At 40.3% G+C, this 20,589-nt stretch overlaps 1 protein-coding gene across 3 annotated transcripts in view; it reads left to right on the forward strand.

Annotated features, from left to right (window-relative positions):
- The window catches only part of LOC106561616 (anoctamin-1), a 98,716-nt gene extending 79,995 nt beyond the window's left edge, over positions 1 to 18,721 (forward strand). For all 3 annotated transcript variants that reach the window (XM_082957408.1, XM_014125737.2, XM_014125742.2), the window contains 9 exons: positions 958 to 1,069; positions 1,539 to 1,596; positions 2,118 to 2,218; positions 2,380 to 2,522; positions 11,692 to 11,844; positions 13,283 to 13,335; positions 15,733 to 15,908; positions 16,594 to 16,699; positions 17,084 to 18,721. In XM_082957408.1, the coding sequence (XP_082813534.1) occupies positions 958 to 1,069; positions 1,539 to 1,596; positions 2,118 to 2,218; positions 2,380 to 2,522; positions 11,692 to 11,844; positions 13,283 to 13,335; positions 15,733 to 15,908; positions 16,594 to 16,699; positions 17,084 to 17,335 (1,154 nt within the window). In that variant the 3' untranslated portion in view covers positions 17,336 to 18,721. The remainder of the gene's footprint in view (positions 1 to 957; positions 1,070 to 1,538; positions 1,597 to 2,117; positions 2,219 to 2,379; positions 2,523 to 11,691; positions 11,845 to 13,282; positions 13,336 to 15,732; positions 15,909 to 16,593; positions 16,700 to 17,083) is intronic.
- The last annotated feature ends 1,868 nt before the right edge of the window (positions 18,722 to 20,589 follow it).

Consider the following 20,589-nt stretch of genomic DNA (forward strand, 5'->3'; position numbering starts at 1 on the left):
TGGTTGCACCCTTAAACCAGCCTCTCTCAAAGAGAGACCATGGTTTACAACATGGTCAATAATTGGGGCCCTTGACTCATCAGAGACCACCGCTCTTGGTCTTCCTCTCCTTTGTCCTCCATGCATTCTCCCTCTCACTGCCACTCTTCTTTCCCCACCAACTTGTCTTCTTTGATCCATGTTTCCAAATTTAATCATTACGAAGCCGTCCTCTTTTGTCTGTTTGGTAACGAGACTAAAAACAGGACACTTGGGTAGGCTTTCAGCTGAAATTGCAATCAGCTGTGTTAGGAATTATAAAAAATTCTGCTGAGACTTTCTATGTTTCAATCTGGTTACAGCAGAAATGCACAGCATTTGCCATCCTTCTGTTTGAATGTGTTTTTAACAGTTTTGGAAACAGTGTGTTAGCATTTGCAAACATGTGCTGCAAATCTATAGTAGTGCAGGTGGTGGAGTATGAATGAGAAAAGAGTTAATGGATTTTGGAGAATGTGGTCATTGAATGCATTTTGTGTGAAAACAATGAAAAATGATTCACAGTTTGGTTCACATACACTTCTGTTTTGCAGACTGTGTGAAGAGTTTTGACAATGTGACTTCAGTTTTGACCAATGCATGTTAGCAATTGAAAAAAACTGTAAGTGCATCTTGCATTGACAGTGTGCCAACTTCCCTATTAGCTGTAAGTTACGACAAGCAAGGCTTTTGGGTTCCATTTCCAACAATGTACCAATGTACTGTCTCATCGTGCTACCTACCTTTCAAACCGAAAATATCTCCAAAATTGATTTCCTTCTATAACTGATATTTGGTGTACTAAATGCAGTGTAACTTTCTAACACTCCCCTTGCTGTTGTAGGGATTCCGCTATTGTCTTTCAAGTCAACTCTCAAGCAGCAAATGGCATTATAAGTTATTTAATAACATGTGTACATCTACTGTCTGTTTTCTCAGAGGTTCCAAAGACAGACAAGAGCTTTGAGGAGAGATTGATATTCAAAACGTTCATCCTGAAGTTTGTGAATGCCTTTACCCCCATCATATACATAGCATTTTTCAGAGGCAGGTGAGTCCCCACAGTCTTAGTCTTTATCTACTGATCTGTATGAACTTGTTATGTTATGCTATGCTATGTTATGTTATGTTAGATTATATCTTGTTAATATGCTATGCTATGCTATGCTGTGTTATGCTATGTTATGTTATTTTATGTTGTGTTATGCTATGTTATGTTATTTTATTTTGTGTTATGCTATGTTATGTTAAGTTATGTTAATATGTTATGCTATGCTATGCTATGTTATGATATGCTATGTTATTTTATTTTGTGTTATGCTATGTTATGTTAAATTATGTTAATATGTTATGCTATGCTATGCTATGATATGCTATGTTATGATATGCTATGTTATGTTATGTAATGCTGTGTTATGTTATGCTATGTTAATTACACAATCTATGTCAGCGAGATGTAGTGGAGTTGTCCTTGGGTATTGCCTCTCCTAACCCTCCATTTTCTTCCTGTGCTCCTACAGGCTTGTTGGTCGACCTGGAAGTTATCTTTATGTGTTTGAGTCGTATCGAATGGAAGAGGTAAACAAACCGTTAGATAGAAGACTCTACATCATGAACAGTCATTTGGATATGCATTCAATATTAGGCATCTGACAGTAAAGGAAGAAAAACAATAATTAATTATTTGTAATTTTATAAATATTAAATTTTCATTAATTTCATCACATTGCCTAATGAACACAATCTTTGAAAATGTTGAAGTGTAGATGGCTATGAATTAAACACTGTTAGTTAACCTAGAAACATACATTAGGAGTTCACATATTCAAAATAAATCTGTATTCAAGTCCTACAATTCAAGCAAACACAGGAAAAACAACCTGTGCACTACGATGAACTTTTAAAGAAGATGTCCCTCTTGAGCCGATGACCTACGTTTACAGTGAACTTGGATCTCTGTGAACGTCAGGGAAATTGTCTTTAAAAGTCTATTGCTGTGAGGAAGTCTGGGTTGGATGTGTATTTTGTCATGTTAGTCTGTCTGTAATGGAAGTGTGCTGCAGTACAGAAGGCCTTTAACTGAGTTTCTTCCCCGGCAGTGTGCTCATGGAGGATGTCTGATGGAGTTGTGTATTCAGCTCAGTATCACCATGTTGGGAAAGCAACTCATCCAGAACAATTTATTTGAGATTGGCATTCCGTGAGTACACACACGCACAAAAACACACACAAAAACACACCACTAGTGTCTGTATATCAAGGATTCACATCAGCCTGTAACATACACAGACAATACTTCTCTGTGGTTCTTATCCCTGTCCGACTGTGCCATTGTTTCTGACTATCTCCCTGTGCCTACAGGAAGCTGAAGAAGCTGATAAGGTACATCAAGTCCAAGAGAAGGTCCTTCCAGGAAGAGGAGAGAGAGAAGAAGTTACAGCGCTATGAGACGGACCACTTCCTAGAGCCCTTCGCAGGCCTCACGCCAGAGTACATGGAGATGAGTGAGTCTGTTTGTATGTCTGTCTGTCTGTCTGTCTGTCTGTCTGTCTGTCTGTCTGTCTGTCTGTCTGTCTGTCTGTCTGTCTTGTCTGTCTGTCTGTCTGTCTGTCTGTCTGTCTGTCTGTCTGTCTGTCTGTCTGTCTGTCTGTCTGTCTGTCTGTCTGTCTGTCTGTCTGTCTGTCTGTCTGTCTGTCTGTCTGTCTGTCTGTGTGTGTGTGTGTGTGGTGAACTGTATGACACTGCTACGGTTCTCTGTGAGACCTTTGGTATACAGCCTCCCCCAATCAGTCAGACTGACCTTTCTCTCAATAGAATGTGATCTTCAACTATGTCACTGTCCAAAAGTCAATATCATGTAAACCTTTATCTGGATATGCATGTCCAGTCCACATTGTCCAGTTGATTTTAAAAGCATCTTTCTCTGCTTTGTATGTTCAGCTTACACCTTGGTTTGACAGCGAGGTAGCAACATCATTTATTTTCATCTTGCACTTTCCTATCAACATATGTGGTGATGGTTGACTGACTTGCCTCTATGTGTGAGTAAAACAACCCGTATGTTGCTATACAGTGACCAGCCCCATATTTTTAGTATGGCAGCTATTTCACACTACACGCCTCTGCCATGGCAACTCCAATGGGCATTGGTCAGTTATAACTGTCTGCCACCACTGTGACATGTGATTTGTCATACATGCGCTTCCTTGTTCCCCGCACTCAGATGTTTCATGTTGAATTGTATCACGTACTAGTGGTTGGAAAATAGCACTGTGATGCTTCGAGATATTATATAACCTTAAAGGTGGAAACATGTAAAGCTGGTTCACCACTGTTAGCACAAGTCGGTCCACCTTCGTTCAAAGACACGTGTCATAACAGAGGTCTGTCATTTCGTTTCAAGGTCAACAGAGTATTATGGTTGTGTCCCGATTCTCCATCCATCTCCAAAAAGAGTGTGTACTTGGACTTGCGCACTTACCCTCATGGATTTCAAATAATTGGACGGGTGTAGGCCTAAGCATTGGCTGGAGGGAGTTTCACTTTCCACCATTGTTAAACAGACAATTACTCACGCATGTCTACTTGTCCGGGACAAGAAAAAAAATGGTCCGACAAGAAGAATATAGATTTGCATTGTCCGGATGGTCAAGTAAAGAAAATCACACAAAAATCACAATATCAAACAATTACTCTGATCACAATTAGATCAGAGTGGTCCCTGGCTGCGATGTGTTGCTGCTCTGTTTTGCAGAGTGCATCAGAGTAGGATTTATATTGCACTGACAGGCAGGGCGGTCTTTCCATCCTCCTCGGTTGCGAGATACACTATTGAGATCAAAGAGCAGACCCGCGTGTAGCCGCATGTGCACATTTGCTGGTATTACTGGCTAATCATTGAGTCATTTGCACAGTTATAGCACATTTTTTGGTCAGCAAATAGGCTTTGTACTGTCATGAAAATCCTGTAAAATGCACGCTGTGCGCATCAGCTACATGTGTGCCAGTGTGAGTGGGCCAGAGGAGCAAGAGAGGAAACCATGACAACAGGTAGGCCTATAAAATAATAACAACAGACTAACTAGATAGCCAATTCAAACCACATTGTGTACCCTGACTAGTTATCTCGCTAGTTAACTATTTAGCTATCATCATGTCTTAATGTAATTGTCATGTCCGATGTCCTAAAAACTTTCCACTGACACACAGTTGATGAATGGGTGTGTTATTAATTAACCAAAGCTTACTCTGGTGTAAAGTTGTCTCTCCAGCGCAGTAAATCTGACACTGTTAAAAAGCTGGGATTCCCCTCTATTCAACAAAGTCTGACAACTTTGAAATATATTCTTATAATATCTCCCATGCTGCCAATAGATCTCCCCTGAAACCTGAATATATTGCAAGGTTATAGACATGTCTTAGTTAGTTACCTTTTGCTTTGAATTAGCCTACTTTAGCCCTGATACATTGAAAAATACATTATTTTATTAAGACATAAAAAGTATTTGGTTGTAATTGTAACATTGCTATATTTTAAAGTCTACGAAGAGTGGCTAAGAGTGCCAAAAGAGCCTTCAAGAGGCAGTGTTGTATTTTGAGAAAGGCTTGAATATACAAAGAAACAAATAGGCAGAGAGTAGAGTATATTTTTTGACTGATTCTCTGTGGTAACAGGCCTAATAATGATAATAATTACTTTAATTAAGTGTTTTCTTGCATCATACAATTTACAGTTAATTCACCTTTTTGGCCCATAGTGTTAAATCACTTCTTTTTGTTGTGACTTGAGCTTTCAGACAACTAAAAAATCTGTCCCAGTGGCTAAAAAAGTTTGTATCAAGCCTTGGCTCTTGCACATTACCTTACACACAGCCTTTGTCAACAGAAAGTGGCAAAGCAGAAGTTGTGGAATCAATAAGCCAGCAGCATACCACCCTGCATCCCACTGCTGGCTTGCTTCTGAAGCTAAGCAGGGTTGGTCCTAGTCAGTCCCTGGATGGTAGGTCAGATGCTGCTGGAAGTGGTGTTGGAGGGCCAGTAGGAGGCACTCTTTCCTCTGGTCTAAAAAATATCCCAATGCCCCAGGGCAGTGATTGGGGACACTGCCCTGTGTATGGTGCTGTCTTTTGGATGGGATGTTAAACAGGTGTCCTGACTCTCTGAGGTCATTTAAGATCCCATTGCACTTATTGTAAGAGTAGGGGTATTAACCCTGGTCTCCTGGCTAAATTCCCAATTTGGCCCTCATACCATCATGGCCACCTAATCATCCCCAGCTTACAATTGGCTCATTCATCCCCCTCCTATCCCCTGAAACTATTCCCCAGGTTGTTGCTGTAAATGAGAATGTGTTCTCAGTCAATTTACCTGGTATAAAATAAGGACTGTGGTCCCCACTGAATAAACTCAGGGTTTATTTCTGTTGGCCAGAGAATCAATAAGATGCTGTCATGAACAAAACAAACAGCCTTGTACATGTTGTTATGGAGATATTACATCTTTAGACATAACCCTTACAAAAGAACCACATGATCACAATTTCAAATGTACAACCTCTTGGTTCACTGCATTCCAATCTTCCTGCTACGTCACCGTGTCTGTGTCAATGACTGATTTCACCTGTATTCCTACACTTTGTACTTCAAAGTAAATCTTAGCTTTGTATAATACACTCAAGAAAATCTATTATATTTATCATTGTGATTCAGGAGTAACACTTAAACAGAATGATATGTCCCACCAACATTCGTCAAATATACAGAAAACCCTAAAACTGCAGAAATAAGTACATTTAAATCAATTATGAGAGAATTGTCAGATTAAAATAGCAGTGCAGATGACACTCTTTTGCTAAGTGCAGAGATGTATTGTAAATCAATTTTCCACAAAACAAAATAGACAAGTGAGGTCAGTTGTTCACATATGAAACCATACAGTATGTTCATATGTATTCAATATAGAGTTCACATGTTAATTAACACCACCTTTTCACATGTGAGGAGAATAACATGTTTTCACCACACATGTGAATTTCAGATTCACATGTGGAATTGCCTTTTCACATGTGGAAAAACTCAGATGTTGTCATGTGTAGTTACATGGTATCACAACAGTGGTGAACCAGCTTTACATGTTTCCACCTTTAAGGTTATATAAAATCTCAAAGCATCACAGTGATATTTTCTGACCACTAGTACGTGATACAATTCAACATGAAACTTGAATCTAAGTGCGGGGAACAAGGAAGCACATGTATAAAATGTTGCATCCCCATGTTGTCACATTTATTTAACTTAAGATCATGTTTTCACGCTCTCAAATGTAGTTTTGTGTAGTTTCATGTTATCACATTACCTTCACATAAGATCATGTGATCTTACTGAAGTGAACCTCTGTCATGAGAGAATTCTGATAGGCTTTCACGTTGGTTGAGTAACTGTCAAACAAGAAAAGCATTTTAGACTGTCACTGTACTGGTTTTTGGTTCCAGCTTCAAACCTACAGATGTGATTAGATAGATTGAAGGATTAGATAGAGATGGATTTTATTTAGTATTGACTTTAATCTTGATGAAATCTCAGGTGGCTGGCTTTAGCAAATGTCAGAGGCAGAAGTCATTAATGGATGTGTGCGAGCCAAAGGCCATTTTCCTCAGCTAGCTAATTAGAACCCATGTCTTTTGATGACCTAGTAGAAGATATTAATGATTCCTGAAATATTTAACAGGGTATTGAATAGTGTTTCAAAGGCTGTATGGGGGGGAAAAAAGATTTTTGGGGGTAAGAACTCCAGTTTTTAGACAATGTTAATTTAGTTGGGTTTATTACTATTGTGAAGCAACATTGATTGAGTAGAATGTAGCTTACTGCCATTTCGGTCTTGGACAGTTTCATGCTGTTGAAGGGTAAAATTTCTGGCGGGCTTCATGTGATTCATGTGATCAGCACGTACTTTTTATGGAGGGAAACAAAATGTAAAGCAGAACCATATCAAATGAAACACACTGAGTGTACAAAACATTCATATTAATATCCTAATATTGAGTTGCACCCCCTTTTGCGCTCAGAACAGCCTCAATTCATAGGGGCATGGACTCTACAAGTTGTTACTTTCCACAGGGATGCTGGCCAATGTTGACTCCAATGCTTCCTACAGTTGTGTCAAGTTGGCTGGGTGTCCTTTGGGTGGTGGACCATTCTTTATACACACGGGAAACTGTTGAGCGTGAAAAACCCAGCAGCGTTGCAGTTCTTGACACACTCACACCGGTGCTCCTGGCATCTACTACCATACCCCATTCAAAGGTACTTTGAAGGTACTTTTTTGTCTTGACCATTCACCCTCTTAATGGCACAAATACACAATCCATGTCTCAATTGTCTCAAGGTTTAAAAATACTTATTTAATTAACCTGTCTTCTCCCGTTCGTCTACACTGATTGAAGTGGATTTAACAAGTGACATCAACAAGGGATCAAAGCTTTCACCTGGATTCACCTGGTCAGTATATGTCATGGAAAGAGCAGGTGTTCCTAATGTTTTGTCCATGCATTGTACTTCCTCCCTGTGTAGGAGTTGGCCAGAAATCATTTTGGAATTATTCCGGGAACCCATTCCTCTTTTTTACTTGAAATGCGCCCTAAGCCAAGCACAATGAGAAGGGGATGTAGCTAATTGAATGAATGACTTCCTTCCTCCATACCAAACCTACACCCTGGGCCTTCTTCATTACAGACAGCAGTGTTTTTACTCAGCAGATCTTCCTGTTGGCACACACCTCTGCCAGATTCTCCATCAGGCTCTATTTACTTTGACTTGCTGTTTGGTCCATGGCCCACATCTCTCTTTTCCTGCCTTCTTCTTCTTCTTCTTCATTTTCTTCTTCTTTCTCTCTCTATATATCTCTCTCCCTACATCCACGTATCTCTGAAGCTGGCATTGGCAAGCATATACCTCAACTTAAGTGAAAAGAGCATCAGTATTTTCATCTATTACATCAGGAGACTTATACACTATTAGTACTTAGGTTAGCATATATTTGCAGTGTAAGATGGCTGTTAAGTCAGCTCTAAAGAAAGACATTGTTTGTTCTCTGTCTGAACTTTGTACTCTTGAGAAAGTCTTAAACAACTGAAGAGTCCAGTCACAGGGCTTTTAACTTACTTCACTTTCTCAAGAGGCAGTGTCTCTCAGTTAATGCCTGGTAAGTAGGCCTATTCTCAGGGCACAGAGAGTTTTAGGCTTAACTTAATTATTCATGGCATTGCAAAGATACTGTAGGCTAATTTCACCCTACCGTATCATGGATATTATGATATTATTAAAGAAATGTTCTTATGTTCCCAACGGACTATTAGTCCAAACCTTCACCACTCACACCCAAGATCCACATATTTATTATAGCAGTTGTACATTTTTCACAGAATCCTGCACCTTGTAGTGGTGTTGGATTTCCCCTCGAGGGGCTTTTGAAGAGCACCTGCTTCTCGAACACAACTGAGCAATGTGTGTGTGTCTGTGGGGGTGCGTGGATGTGTTTGTGTGTGTGTGTGTGTGTGTGTGTGTGTGTGTGTGTGGAGAGAGAGAGCGAGAGAGAGAGAGAGAAAATACTACAATTAGAGAGTACTGGGGTTGTGGGGAGGGAGTGACATTCTGGGCTTGGTCATGCCTTGGCACCATGCCAGTAGAGATTACAGCCTGTGTCTCTGCCTGCCCCCTCCTTTGTCCCTGTCTGCACACTCCCTCCCTCCCTCCCTCCCTCCCTCCCTCCCTCCCTCCCTCCCTCCCTCCCTCCCTCCCTCCCTCCCTCCCTCCCTCCCTCGTTGTCCCTTTGCCCCCTGTATAGGCGTCTGCAAACTAGCTTCGGTTCGCTCGGCTAGGCGAAGTGAGCGTCTGTGCCTCGCATACTCCTTTAAAAGGTTGTTGCTTGAAAAACGAGACAAAAGTCGTAATAGTACTGTTTGTCCATCTCGAGACGCCGTATCCACTTCCTCAGAATAGTCATAATTAATCTAAGAAATCTGTCATTCATTTTGATATTTTTGCCTAGGAACTCTTTGTAACGCAATTTTAAATCAAATTTTACAACTATCGTAAGCTGTCAAGTGGAAAAATGTGCATGAAAACGAGTCGTCTCTCATTGAATGACAACAAACACTTCATTGAAAGAATCCCTACTGTTGACCCATCACCGACGAAGGGGCGTAGACTTTTGCTACCGAACTTTGTCTTACATCGAGAAATGTGCACGAACGTGCATGAACAGCCAAAAAAACCCTTGCCAAAAACCAAAACAAACCATAACGTCACAAAAGTTTGTCATAAGATATGCACAAACTGTTTAGACTGGGAAGCATACAGAAGCCTTAGGCCCCCTCCCTTTGAATGTCCCTCACAGTCTCTTCCCCTTCGTAACCACCCCTGACTTGTCCCTGCCCCTCACCCTCTCCACCTAGCCCCCTCTCTTGTCCATGCCCCCTCCCTCAGTCTCCTCTCCCTACAAGACACTTAAAGAGCTCCCTTCTATTCTCTCTAGTTTGATCCACTGCCACTCAATTGCCTTCATTATCAACTGCATCAATACATTTATGATGTTGATTTAAATGACCTAAAAGTCAAAGTTGTTATCTAACAAATATACACTACCGGTCAAACATTTTAGAACACCTACTCATCAAGGGTTTTTCTTTATTTTTACTATTTTCTACATTGAAGAATAATAGTGAAGACATCAAATCTATGAAATAACACATATGGAATCATGTAGTTACCAAAAAAGTGCTAAACAAATCAAAATACGTTTTATATTTGAGATTCTTCAAATAGCCACTCTTTGCATTGATGACAGCTTTGCACACTCTTGGCATTCTCTCAACCAGCTTCATGAGATTGTCACCGGGAATGCATTTCAATTAACTGGTGTGCCTTCTTAAAAGTTAATTTGTGGAATTTCTTTCCTTCTTAATGTGTTTGAGCCAATCAGTTGTGTTGTGACAAGGTGGGGGGTGGAGATACAGAAAATAGCCCTATTTGGTAAAATACCAAGTCCATATTATGGCAAGAACAGCTCAAATAGGCAAAGAGAAACAACAGTCCATCATTTAAGACATGAAGGTCAGTCAATCTGGAAAATGTCAAGACCTTTGAACATTTCTTAAAGTGCAGTCGCAAAAACCATCAAGCACTATAATGAAACTGGCTCTCATGAGGACGGCCACAGGAATGGAAAACCCAGAGTTACCTCTTCTGCAGAGGATAAGTTCATTGGAGTTACTAGCCTCAGAAATTTCAGCCCAAATAAATGCTTCACAGAGTTCAAATAACAGACACATCTCAACATCAACTGTTCGGAGCAGGCTGCGTGAATCAGATCTTCATGTCGAATTGCTGCAAAGAAACCACTACTAAAGGACACCAATAAGAAGAAAAGATATTCTTGGGCCAAGAAACACGAGCAATGGACATTAAATCGGTGGAAATTTGTCCTTTTTGTCCTGATGAGTCCAAATTGGAGATTTTTGGTTCCAACCGCCATGTCTTTGTGAGACGCGGTGTGGGTGAACGGATGATCTCTGCATGTGTATTTCCCACCGTAAACCAAGGAGGAGGAGGTGTTATGCTGTGGGGGTGCTTTGCTGGTGACACTGTCTGTGATTTATTTAGAATTCAAGGCACACTTAACCAGCATGGCTACCACAGCATTCTGCAGCAATATGCCATCCCATCTGGTTTGAGCTTAGTGGGACTATCATTTATTTTTCAACAGGACAATGACCCAACACACCTCCAGGCTGTGTAAGGGCTATTTGACCAAGAAGGAGAGTGATGGAGTGCTGCATCAGATGACCTGGCCTCCACAATCACCCAACCTCAACCAAATTGAGATTGTTTGGGATGAGTCGGACCGCAGAGTGAAGGAAAAGCAGCCAACAAGTGCTCAGCATTATGTGGGAACTCCTTCAAGACTGTTGGAAAAGCATTCCAGGTGAAGCCAGTTGAGAGAATACCAAGAGTGTGCAAAGCTGTCATCAAGGCAAAGGGTGGCTACTTTGAAGAATCTCAAATATAAAATGTATTTTGATTTGTTAAACACTTTTTTGGTTAGTACATGATTCCATATGTGTTATCTCATGGTTTTGATGTCTTCACTATTATTCTACAATGTAGAAAATAGTAAAATAAAGAAAAACCCTTGAATGAGTAGGTGTTCTAAAACATTTGACCGGTAGTGTGTATATATATATACATATATATTGTTTTTTTTATATACATTTACAAGGGTCATTCAATGGTTTCTTGTTATCCTTAATGTGATGAGCACATTGGCATGTTTTAGAGCTGCTAGCTACAGTATGTGATGTGAGGTTCAGATCATCTCTCCTGATTGATTTGTTAGGTCTTGTCAAGTGATCAGGGCCTGCATTCATAAAGCGTCTTAGAATAGGAGTGCTGATCTAGGATCAGGTTGCACCTGTCCATTTAATCGTGTTCATTATGATCTAAAAGGCTAAACTGATCCTATATCAGTACTCCTACTATGAGAGACTCTTTGTGAATACAGCAGGCCCTGGTGAATAGACAGATCAGGCTGAAAGACATACTGTATCCCTACGTGTATACAGTGCGATGTACATGTAAAGCTGATGGATGTCTCTCTATCTCTGTGTCCTTGCAGTAATCCAGTTTGGGTTTGTGACCCTGTTCGTGGCATCGTTCCCGCTGGCCCCACTTTTCGCCCTCCTTAACAACATCATCGAGATACGATTGGATGCCAAGAAGTTTGTGGCCGAGCTCAGGAGGCCGGTCGCCGCAAGGGCAAAAGACATTGGTGGGTTCAAAGTTCAGCCTCTGACTGTTCACTCTTTAAGCACACAGGTTTTTTTTTTATTAGACTGTGGTTTATATTGATTCCTTTCACAATAATAAACCTAATATTGAATTCAGTCCAATACAAGTGATTTACAGAGAGAAAAAAACAGTATGGCTATTTCTGAGTTCTTCCTGACCACATTAAAATATTTTATCTCATCAAGATGAACCTGTATGTATACACTGAGTATACCAAACATTAGGAACATCTTCCTTCCTAATATTGAGTTGCACCCCCCCCCCCCCCCCCCCCTTTCCCTAAGAACAGCCTCAATTCGTTGGGGGATGGACTCTACAAGATATTGAAAGTGTCCACAGGGATGCTGGCCCTTGTTGGCTCCACTGCTTCCAACAGTTGTGTCAAATTGGCTGGATGTGATACACACAGGAAACTGTTGAGTGTGAAAAACCCAGCAGTTTTGCAGTTCTTGACACAAACTGGTGCGCCTGGCATCTACTACCATACTTTACCCCGTTCAAAGGCACTTAAATATTTGATCTTGCCCATTCATCCTCTGAATGGCACACATCCATGTCTCAATTGACTCAAGGCTTAAAAATCCTTCTTTAACCTGTCTCATCCCTTTCATCTATAATGATTGAAGTGGATTTAACAATTGACGTCAATAAAGGATCATAGCTTTCACCTGGATTCACCTGGTCAGTCTATGTCATGGAAAGAGCAGCAGTTCTAAATGTTTTGTACACTCAGTGTATATACAGGTTAAATGAAAATGGACTCATGTGGTCAGGTAAAAACTTGGGAATGCAAATGTGATCTAGTGGTTTCTATTCTTTCTACATACAAACCTACAAACGTAGCTAGAGGGGGGAATTTGTCCTACTGATGTATTATGGGAATTGTTATGCTTGTGTTTTTGTACTATTTAGCACTTTTGTGTTCTTAACTAAACGTCAGATTGACATAGATCCAGGCATAAAACTCATACCATCCCACAACAGTATTGTAGAGGCATTAACCCCAAGACAATGACTGTAGAAGAAGGGAACAAAAGGAGGGTTCACTACAGTATGTGATTTGCTGCTCTAAGTAATCTATAGATTTGTTATAAGGCTCCCGAGTGGCACAGCGGTCTAAGGCACTGCATCTCAATGCTAGAGGCATCACTACAGACACTCTGGTTTGAATCCAGGCTGTATCACAACCGGCCATGATTGGGAGTCCCATAGGGCAGCGCACAATTGGCCCAGCGTCGTCCGGTTTTGGCCGGTGTAGGCCGTCATTGTAAATAAGAATTTGTTCTTAACTGACTTGCCTAGTTAAATGAAGGTTAAATAAATAAAAATAATAAAATAATTCAAACATAAGATTGTAATAACATGGACCATCAAGAGTTCTGACTCTCATGTTTTGTTCTGACTCTCTCTGATTCTAGGAATATGGTACAACCTTCTCCGAGCTGTGGCTAAAGTGGCCGTCATCATAAACGTAAGTCATTCCGGTAATCCCAGCAAAATATAATGGTGGAAGTTGACCAAATGATGAAAAAAAGAACCACAATTCTCGCACTTTAACATATACTGTTTTGATTTAGATAGGGGAGTCATTGAAATGTTCTGCAAAAGTGACAATTTTTTTATCCATCTTATTCATTCCTCAACCCCCTCAACAATAACAAGTCTGCACTTAAAACTAGAACGGTTTTTCATTGAAGCTCAGCCTGGTCCACATTAAAGAGCCAGTCCTTTACTGTGAATATATGTCAACACTCTTGGGGGGTTGCTTGTAAAACCTCATAATTAGGCTTTTAAATGGTTTCACCTCTAAAACTACTGGACCCTCGGTGCAGAAAAGACCATACTTGGTCAGAAGGAGAGTTAACTGTGGTCATAAATCCTGCAGACTCTCACTTCACTTCCAAAGGGTTCACCATCGTCATGGTGATGTTGAAGTGAGATCCAGATCTGGGTTATTTATGACAACGGAGGCTTTTGATTAAAATGGAAGGGAGGGAATTCCTCAACTCCATCCTCCACTTATTCAGAGTGTTACCGATGGAACAGGATGTCAATGTTTCTTAACTTTAATGCCTTCTATGTTTATGTGCTGGCAAATCTCTGAACCCAGAACAAAATCTCACATGGGCACTGGCCAGCTTCTCGGGTTAGGGTTAGGGCTAACATTTACGTTAACAGTCAAATATGCTGACTGACAGATAGTTGCCGATGTACAGTGGCTTGCAAAAGTATTCATCCACCTTGGCGTTTTTCCTATTTTTTGCATTACAACCTGTAATTTAAATGGATTTTTATTTGGATTTCATGTACTGGACATACACAAAATAGTCCAAATTGGTGGATATGTATTCACCCCCTTTGCTATGAAGCCCCTAAATAAGAGCTGGTGCAACCAATTACATAATTAGTTCAATAAAGTCCACCTGTGTGCAATCTAAGTGTCACATGATCTGTCACATGATCCCAGTATATATACACCTGTTCTGAAAGGTCCCAGAGTCTGCAACACCACTAAGCAAGGGGCACCACCAAGCAAGCGGCACCATGAAGACCAAGGAGCTCTCAAAACAGGTCAGGGACAAAGTTGTGGAGAAGTACAGATCAGGGTTGGGTTATAAAAAAAAAGGAGGGTATTAATCCGAGAGGCAACAAAGCTGCAAAGCTCCACCGCGGAGATTGGAGTATCAGTCCATAGGACCACTTTAAGCCGTACACTCCACAGAGCTGGGCTTTACTGAAGTGTGGCCAGAAAAAAGCTATTGCTTAAAGAAAAAAATAAGCAAACACATTTGGTGTTCACCAAAAGGCATGTGGGAGGCTCCCCAAACATGTGGAAGAAGGTACTCTGGTCAGATGAGACTATAATTTAGCTTTTTGGCCATCAAGGAAAATGCTATGTCTGGCGCAAACCCAACACCTCTCATCACCCCGAGAGCACCATCCCCACAGTGAAGCATGGTGGTGGCAGCATCATGCTGTGGGGATGTTTTTCATCGGCAGGGACTGGGAAACTGGTCAGAATTGAAAGAATGATGGATTGCGCTAAATACAGGGAAATTCTTGAGGGAAACCTGTTTCAGTCTTCCAGAGATTTGAGACTGGGACGGAGGTTCACCTTCCAGCAGGACAATGACCCTAAGCATACTGCTAAAGCAACACTCGAGTGGTTTAAGGGGAAACATTTAAATGTCTTGGAATGGCTTAGTCAAAGCCAAGACCTCAATCAAATTGATAATCTGTGGTATGACTTAAAGATTGCTGTACACCAGCGGAACCCATCCAACTTGAAGTAGCTGGAGCAATTTTGCCTTGAAGAATGGGCAAAAATCCCAGTGGCTAGATGTGCCAAGCTTATAGAGACATATCCCACGAGACTGGCAGCTGTAATTGCTGCAAATGGTGGCTCTACAAAGTATTGAATTTTGGGGGGTGAATTGTTTTGCACGCTCAAGTTTTGTGTTTTTTTGTCTTATTTCTTGTTTCTTTCACAATAAAACAATATTTTGCATCTTCAAAGTGGTCGTCATGTTGTGTTAATGAAATTATACAAACGCTCCAAAAATCTATTTTAATTCCATGTTGTAAGGCAACAAAATAGGAAAAATGCCAAGGGGGTGAATACTTTAGCAAGCCACTGTAGAGGGTATGCAGTACATTAAAGACAGCGCTCCTTTTGTTGAAGTTGACCATTATATTCAACCTACAGCATATATTATTAGGGCGGGTTTCCACCTGGTATTACCATGTGACTTTTGTTAACTGAACAAGATGATCCAATCCCTATCTGTTGACAGGGCATTTGTTAATGCCAGGTGTAAACACGTGTCTTCAGGTGCTTTGTCATTGATCACTGTCAGTCTCTCTCCAGGCGTTTGTGATCTCCTTCACGTCAGACTTCATCCCGAGGCTGGTCTACCAGTACATGTACAGCCCAGATGGCTCCATGCACGACTTCGTCAACCACACCCTGTCCTACTTCAACGTGAGCAACTTCCAGGACGGTAAAGAACCTATGGACCCACAGCATCAGGTGGAGATGTGTAGGTGAGTTTACACACAACACTGACTGACTGTGTGAAGTTTTAATATGATGCATATTTCATTGATTGTTATAAACTGGGTGGCTCAAGCCCTGAATGCTGATTGGTTGACAGCTCTTGTATATCAGACCGTATACCACAGGTATGACAAAACATTTATTTTTACTGCTCTAATTACATTGATAACCAGTTTATAATACCAATAAGGTTAGTGGTATATCGTTAATATACCACGGCTAAGGGCTGTATCCAGGCACTCCATGTTGTCGTGCTTAAGAACACCCCTTAGCCGTTGTATATCGGCCATATACCACACCCCTTCAGGTATAACTGCTTAAATATAGAAGAAGCCTATAGCCTGCTGTGGTGCATGATCTGGTTATATTGGACAAAGCTATCCCTAACCCTAACTGAGGAGCCAGAATACAGCCTCAGCCGCCTCATAGAAAAGACTGTGTGTGTGTGTTTCTTATTGCTTAATTGTACATACTGTAAGCAAATAAACAGATGCCTTAAGTTACAAAAAAATATAACGTGCAAGAAATATTATCGCCATACTTAAAGTTACTGTGGTGTTTATTTACTGTACCTTTACCTTTAAGTACTGTACTGGGTGTTCCATTGGATTTTGCTATCTGTTGTAATGTTTTCTGGTTTAGTCACTGTAATCAGATGACTCTTGGCTCCAGGTATAAAGACTACAGGGAGCCCCCATGGTCCAACACACCCTACGTCATCTCTAAAGAGTTCTGGGCGGTCCTGGCTGCCAGACTGGCCTTCGTCATAGTCTTCCAGGTGAGTGGAGGAGTCCCTTTATAGTTTAAAAGACCTCATTTGTCGAAAAAGATTGGGGATCTTTATTATGGGCCTATGTTCCTCCAGGAATGCAAAGGGTTAAACATAAGCAAACAGCTGCAGTTCTATTGTACAGTTAATCTTTCATGCCAGACTTCAGCTAATTTGCAATATTCTGAGACACACTCGTTTGGCTCTGCGAGATACTGTATGTTTACTGTAGACTTTGTTTCCTGCTTGTTCACCATGCTGTTGCTCACTTCCCTGTGTGTTTGTGTGTGTTTGTGTTTATGTGTGTGTGCGCGCGCGCACGTGCGCGCGTGTGTGCGTGTGTGTGTGTGTGTGTGTGTGTGCCTGTTTCCTGCTGTTTCCCTTCCCCCGTAGAACGTGGTGATGCTGATGAGTGACATCGTGGACTGGCTGATCCCAGACATCCCTAAAGACATCAGCCTTCAGATCCACAAGGAGAAGATCCTGATGGTGGAGCTGTTCATGAAGGAGGAACAAGGCAAGATTCAGTTCATAGACAGCATGATACCTTGTGGTGGCAAGGAAAAGCACAACAACCATGCCCCTATAGCCCGCTCGCGCTCCATCCCACACACACACAGTCATACACACGCCAACAACTTCTAGCAGCTACTGTAAGGTGTAGCCTAGCTAACCAGGCAAAGGGTTACTACTGTCTGTATCCTTATCCTTGTCCAGACATTCCATAGAAAGGGAGAGGTGCTCCCTACAAGATGTTGTTGAGGCCCAACGAGGAGAAACAGAAACTGTCCCAGTGCTCAATGCCTATCTGTCAAACCTCTCAGTGAATAACTAGCTAACTAGCTAACTGCCAACAAGTTAACTAACTGCCAACTAGTGGGGTCATGGGCTTTGAGGTTGCAAATATGCCATTTAGCTAACGCCTTTATCCAAAGCGACTTACAGTAGTGCAAATTATAGCGGACCATGTTCAATGAGAAAGAAAAGTTGTGTTTTTCTTTCTTTGCATAATGCTGTCAAGAAAATGTATTTTATAACATGCTTTACAGTACAGTATGTCTGGCATACAAGGTATTTCTATGTTTGCCTCTTTTTAAAAGGATGTAGATGATACGGTATCCTTTACTGTTATGACTCAACCATGTTCATGGTGCAAACAATCACTCTCGGAATACGCTACATGTTTTATTCAATTACAACAGACTTGTTTTCTTTCTTAATGTGTTTTGTTCTCAAAATTAATATTTTTTATTTACATATTTTATTGATTCGATTTTCATCGATTAAACATTTAAAAAGTAATTGGATATTATGAAATGTATGTGTGTAGAGCAAGTAATATAATCTTATTCTTAAATGGGTGACATGTTTTTTATGTCTTTGATACAAAGATCTCAAATGGTATTAGCTACCAAGCTCATTATTAGTTAACAAGTTCACAGTTGAGGGCTGTTTGTGGGCTCCCATGCTACCATAGAGTTAAAGCAGTTATTACATGGACTGTATTATAGCATAAGAGTCAAAAGGCACTGTTTAACAGATATTTCCAAACATAGTAAAATAGTTTGAATTACTTTACTTCAGAACATAATAAACTCAGCAGTGTTACAAATATCCCCTGTTATAAAATGCACAGTTCAGGCCAGTCTATCCCTGCCATAATACAGACTGATACTCTATGGCTTCTTTTGTTGCTTCAAAGCCAGCCAGGATATTATTTTGGAGCTTTTAAACTGTACTTAAAACTGTATATTGTTTACACGTACTTCTGTCTACTGGATATACTAAGAAATATAATATTTCTCGTTCTTTACTTGCCCTTCTTCAGAAGACAAGGACACTTTGATCCTTTTATATGTCAAACTAATGTATTCATACAAAAGTGAACATCATTTCATAGCAGCGTATTTTACTGTATTGATACCGACTATGTTGTAAATGTTTAGGAGATCTGCCTATTCTTTTTTGATGTGACGTTGAATAAATAATGCATTAAATTGAATGTAAACAATAAATATATGTTGCTGTGGGTATTGGGTGCCTTTGTTTTCTTAGGGAAGGAAGAGCAACATGCACGGAACAGGATTGTGGCCTTTACAGTAACTTAGAATTTTAAAATAGAGTATCCTTATCAAATTAAATAGAATCTCTTAGAAACTTTTTTTTTTTTTACAATCAGATATTGTTACCTTCAGTGTTTAGTACAATTAATTGTTAATGTGAAACATGAATTCAACATTGAAAGGGTTACAATAGCATTTTGAATTTCAAAAGAACGTTGTACTTTATTTTGATAACATCACCCATAACAGTGTTTACCAAGTCATATAACTTCCTATCCTTACCTTGCAGTGATCTGGAACCGGTGTTATTTGAGATAGGCCAGACCTGACCCAGGACAGGACAGATGGTTTAAACTGTAGGAGATGGAACTAACTCAGACAAAGCACTTCATGTAAATAAAGGGAAATGTTCCATCTCTGCTTGACAACCCAACATCCTCTCCTTGATAGCAATTATGACATTTTTTAAGACGGGACAAAAGAAGCTAATTTTACTGGAAATCGTGCCTAAAGATTTTAAAAAATGCACCTTGAAGGTTTTATTTTTACAAGACATTCATCTTTTTTATTTAGTCTATATAGATCTGTTTATATAGTTTGAGAGGAAAATACCACATTTCCACTGAAGTAAAACAAACTCATAGAATTCTGGATCTTTCCCAGAAAATGTTTTTTTTTCAATCACTAGCTAGGTTTCTTTCCAGTCGGCAACAGATTTTCATTCAAATATTCTACAATCCGCATAAAGAAAATATGTGCATTTTCGCACAAGTGGTGTTTCCACCAAACTGACTTGTTGCACACAAAATGTACTTTTTCCACTTAAGTTTTGGAATAAATATCTTATGTTCAATGTGTTTCCATCGCATTTTCAACTCTATCGATAGTTTTGTCACAAAAACTGTTGCATTACATAGCAAATGTGCCTACTCTGGTCTTCACACGTGTGCTGTAGCCAAACAGCTCACAGATACAGTACAGTTAGGCTCTGCGGGTAGGTTAGTCTACATGATGAGATTATTGCTAAGAGCGGCAGTCAAGCATCTATCATCATGTCACTAGAATAACACCCTCGAAATTTATTGGAAAGGAGTATCAAGCTCATACCATGTACTTTCACCAAAATCTAAATCAAATCAAATGTATTTATACAGCCCTTCTTACATCAGCTGATATCTCAAAGTGCTATACAGAAACCCAGCCTAAAACCCTAAACAGCAAGCAATGCAGTTGTAGAAGCACGGTGGCTAGGAAAAACTCCCTAGAAAGGTCCAGGAACTTGGAAGAAACCTAGAGAGTAACCAGGCAGTAGCATAATAAACTGCATGGTTTCCCAAGTCATAGTGGGAGGACCACACACCATGTCATCGCGTGACTCCAAGTTTTCTTCGATATGATGGTTATTATATCAATATTTCCACAGAAAGGCGTTTCCACCACCATTTCTCGCATAATTAATTTTAGCGACACAAAAGATCCCATCTTGTCAAACAAAAAATGATCCGTCTGCATTTATAACATGGTAGCTGAAACTTCCTGTTTGCATCACAGCTGTCTTGGTATGACTTTACTCTCATGAAAACTGTGGATGGAAACTTGGTTATTAATACTATTTTAGCTCCAAAATATTAATGCTCTCAAATGTTTTGCCAAAACCTAATGCTTAGCCTTATGGCATAGTAAAAGTCATCTTTGACTGAAAACAAACTCGCTGGCTTTTGCTTGTGTATGTGTATCTCAGATTCTTTCAATATTCCTAAGCATCATGTGGTATGTTAGTGTGGCTTTTCTATCTCACTATGGCCAAGTGTATGGATGTTACGCTACCTGTTCTCA

Source organism: Salmo salar, chromosome 10 (assembly GCF_965601325.2).
Source record: "Salmo salar chromosome 10, fSalSal1, whole genome shotgun sequence".
NCBI classification, from domain to species: domain Eukaryota; kingdom Metazoa; phylum Chordata; class Actinopteri; order Salmoniformes; family Salmonidae; genus Salmo; species Salmo salar.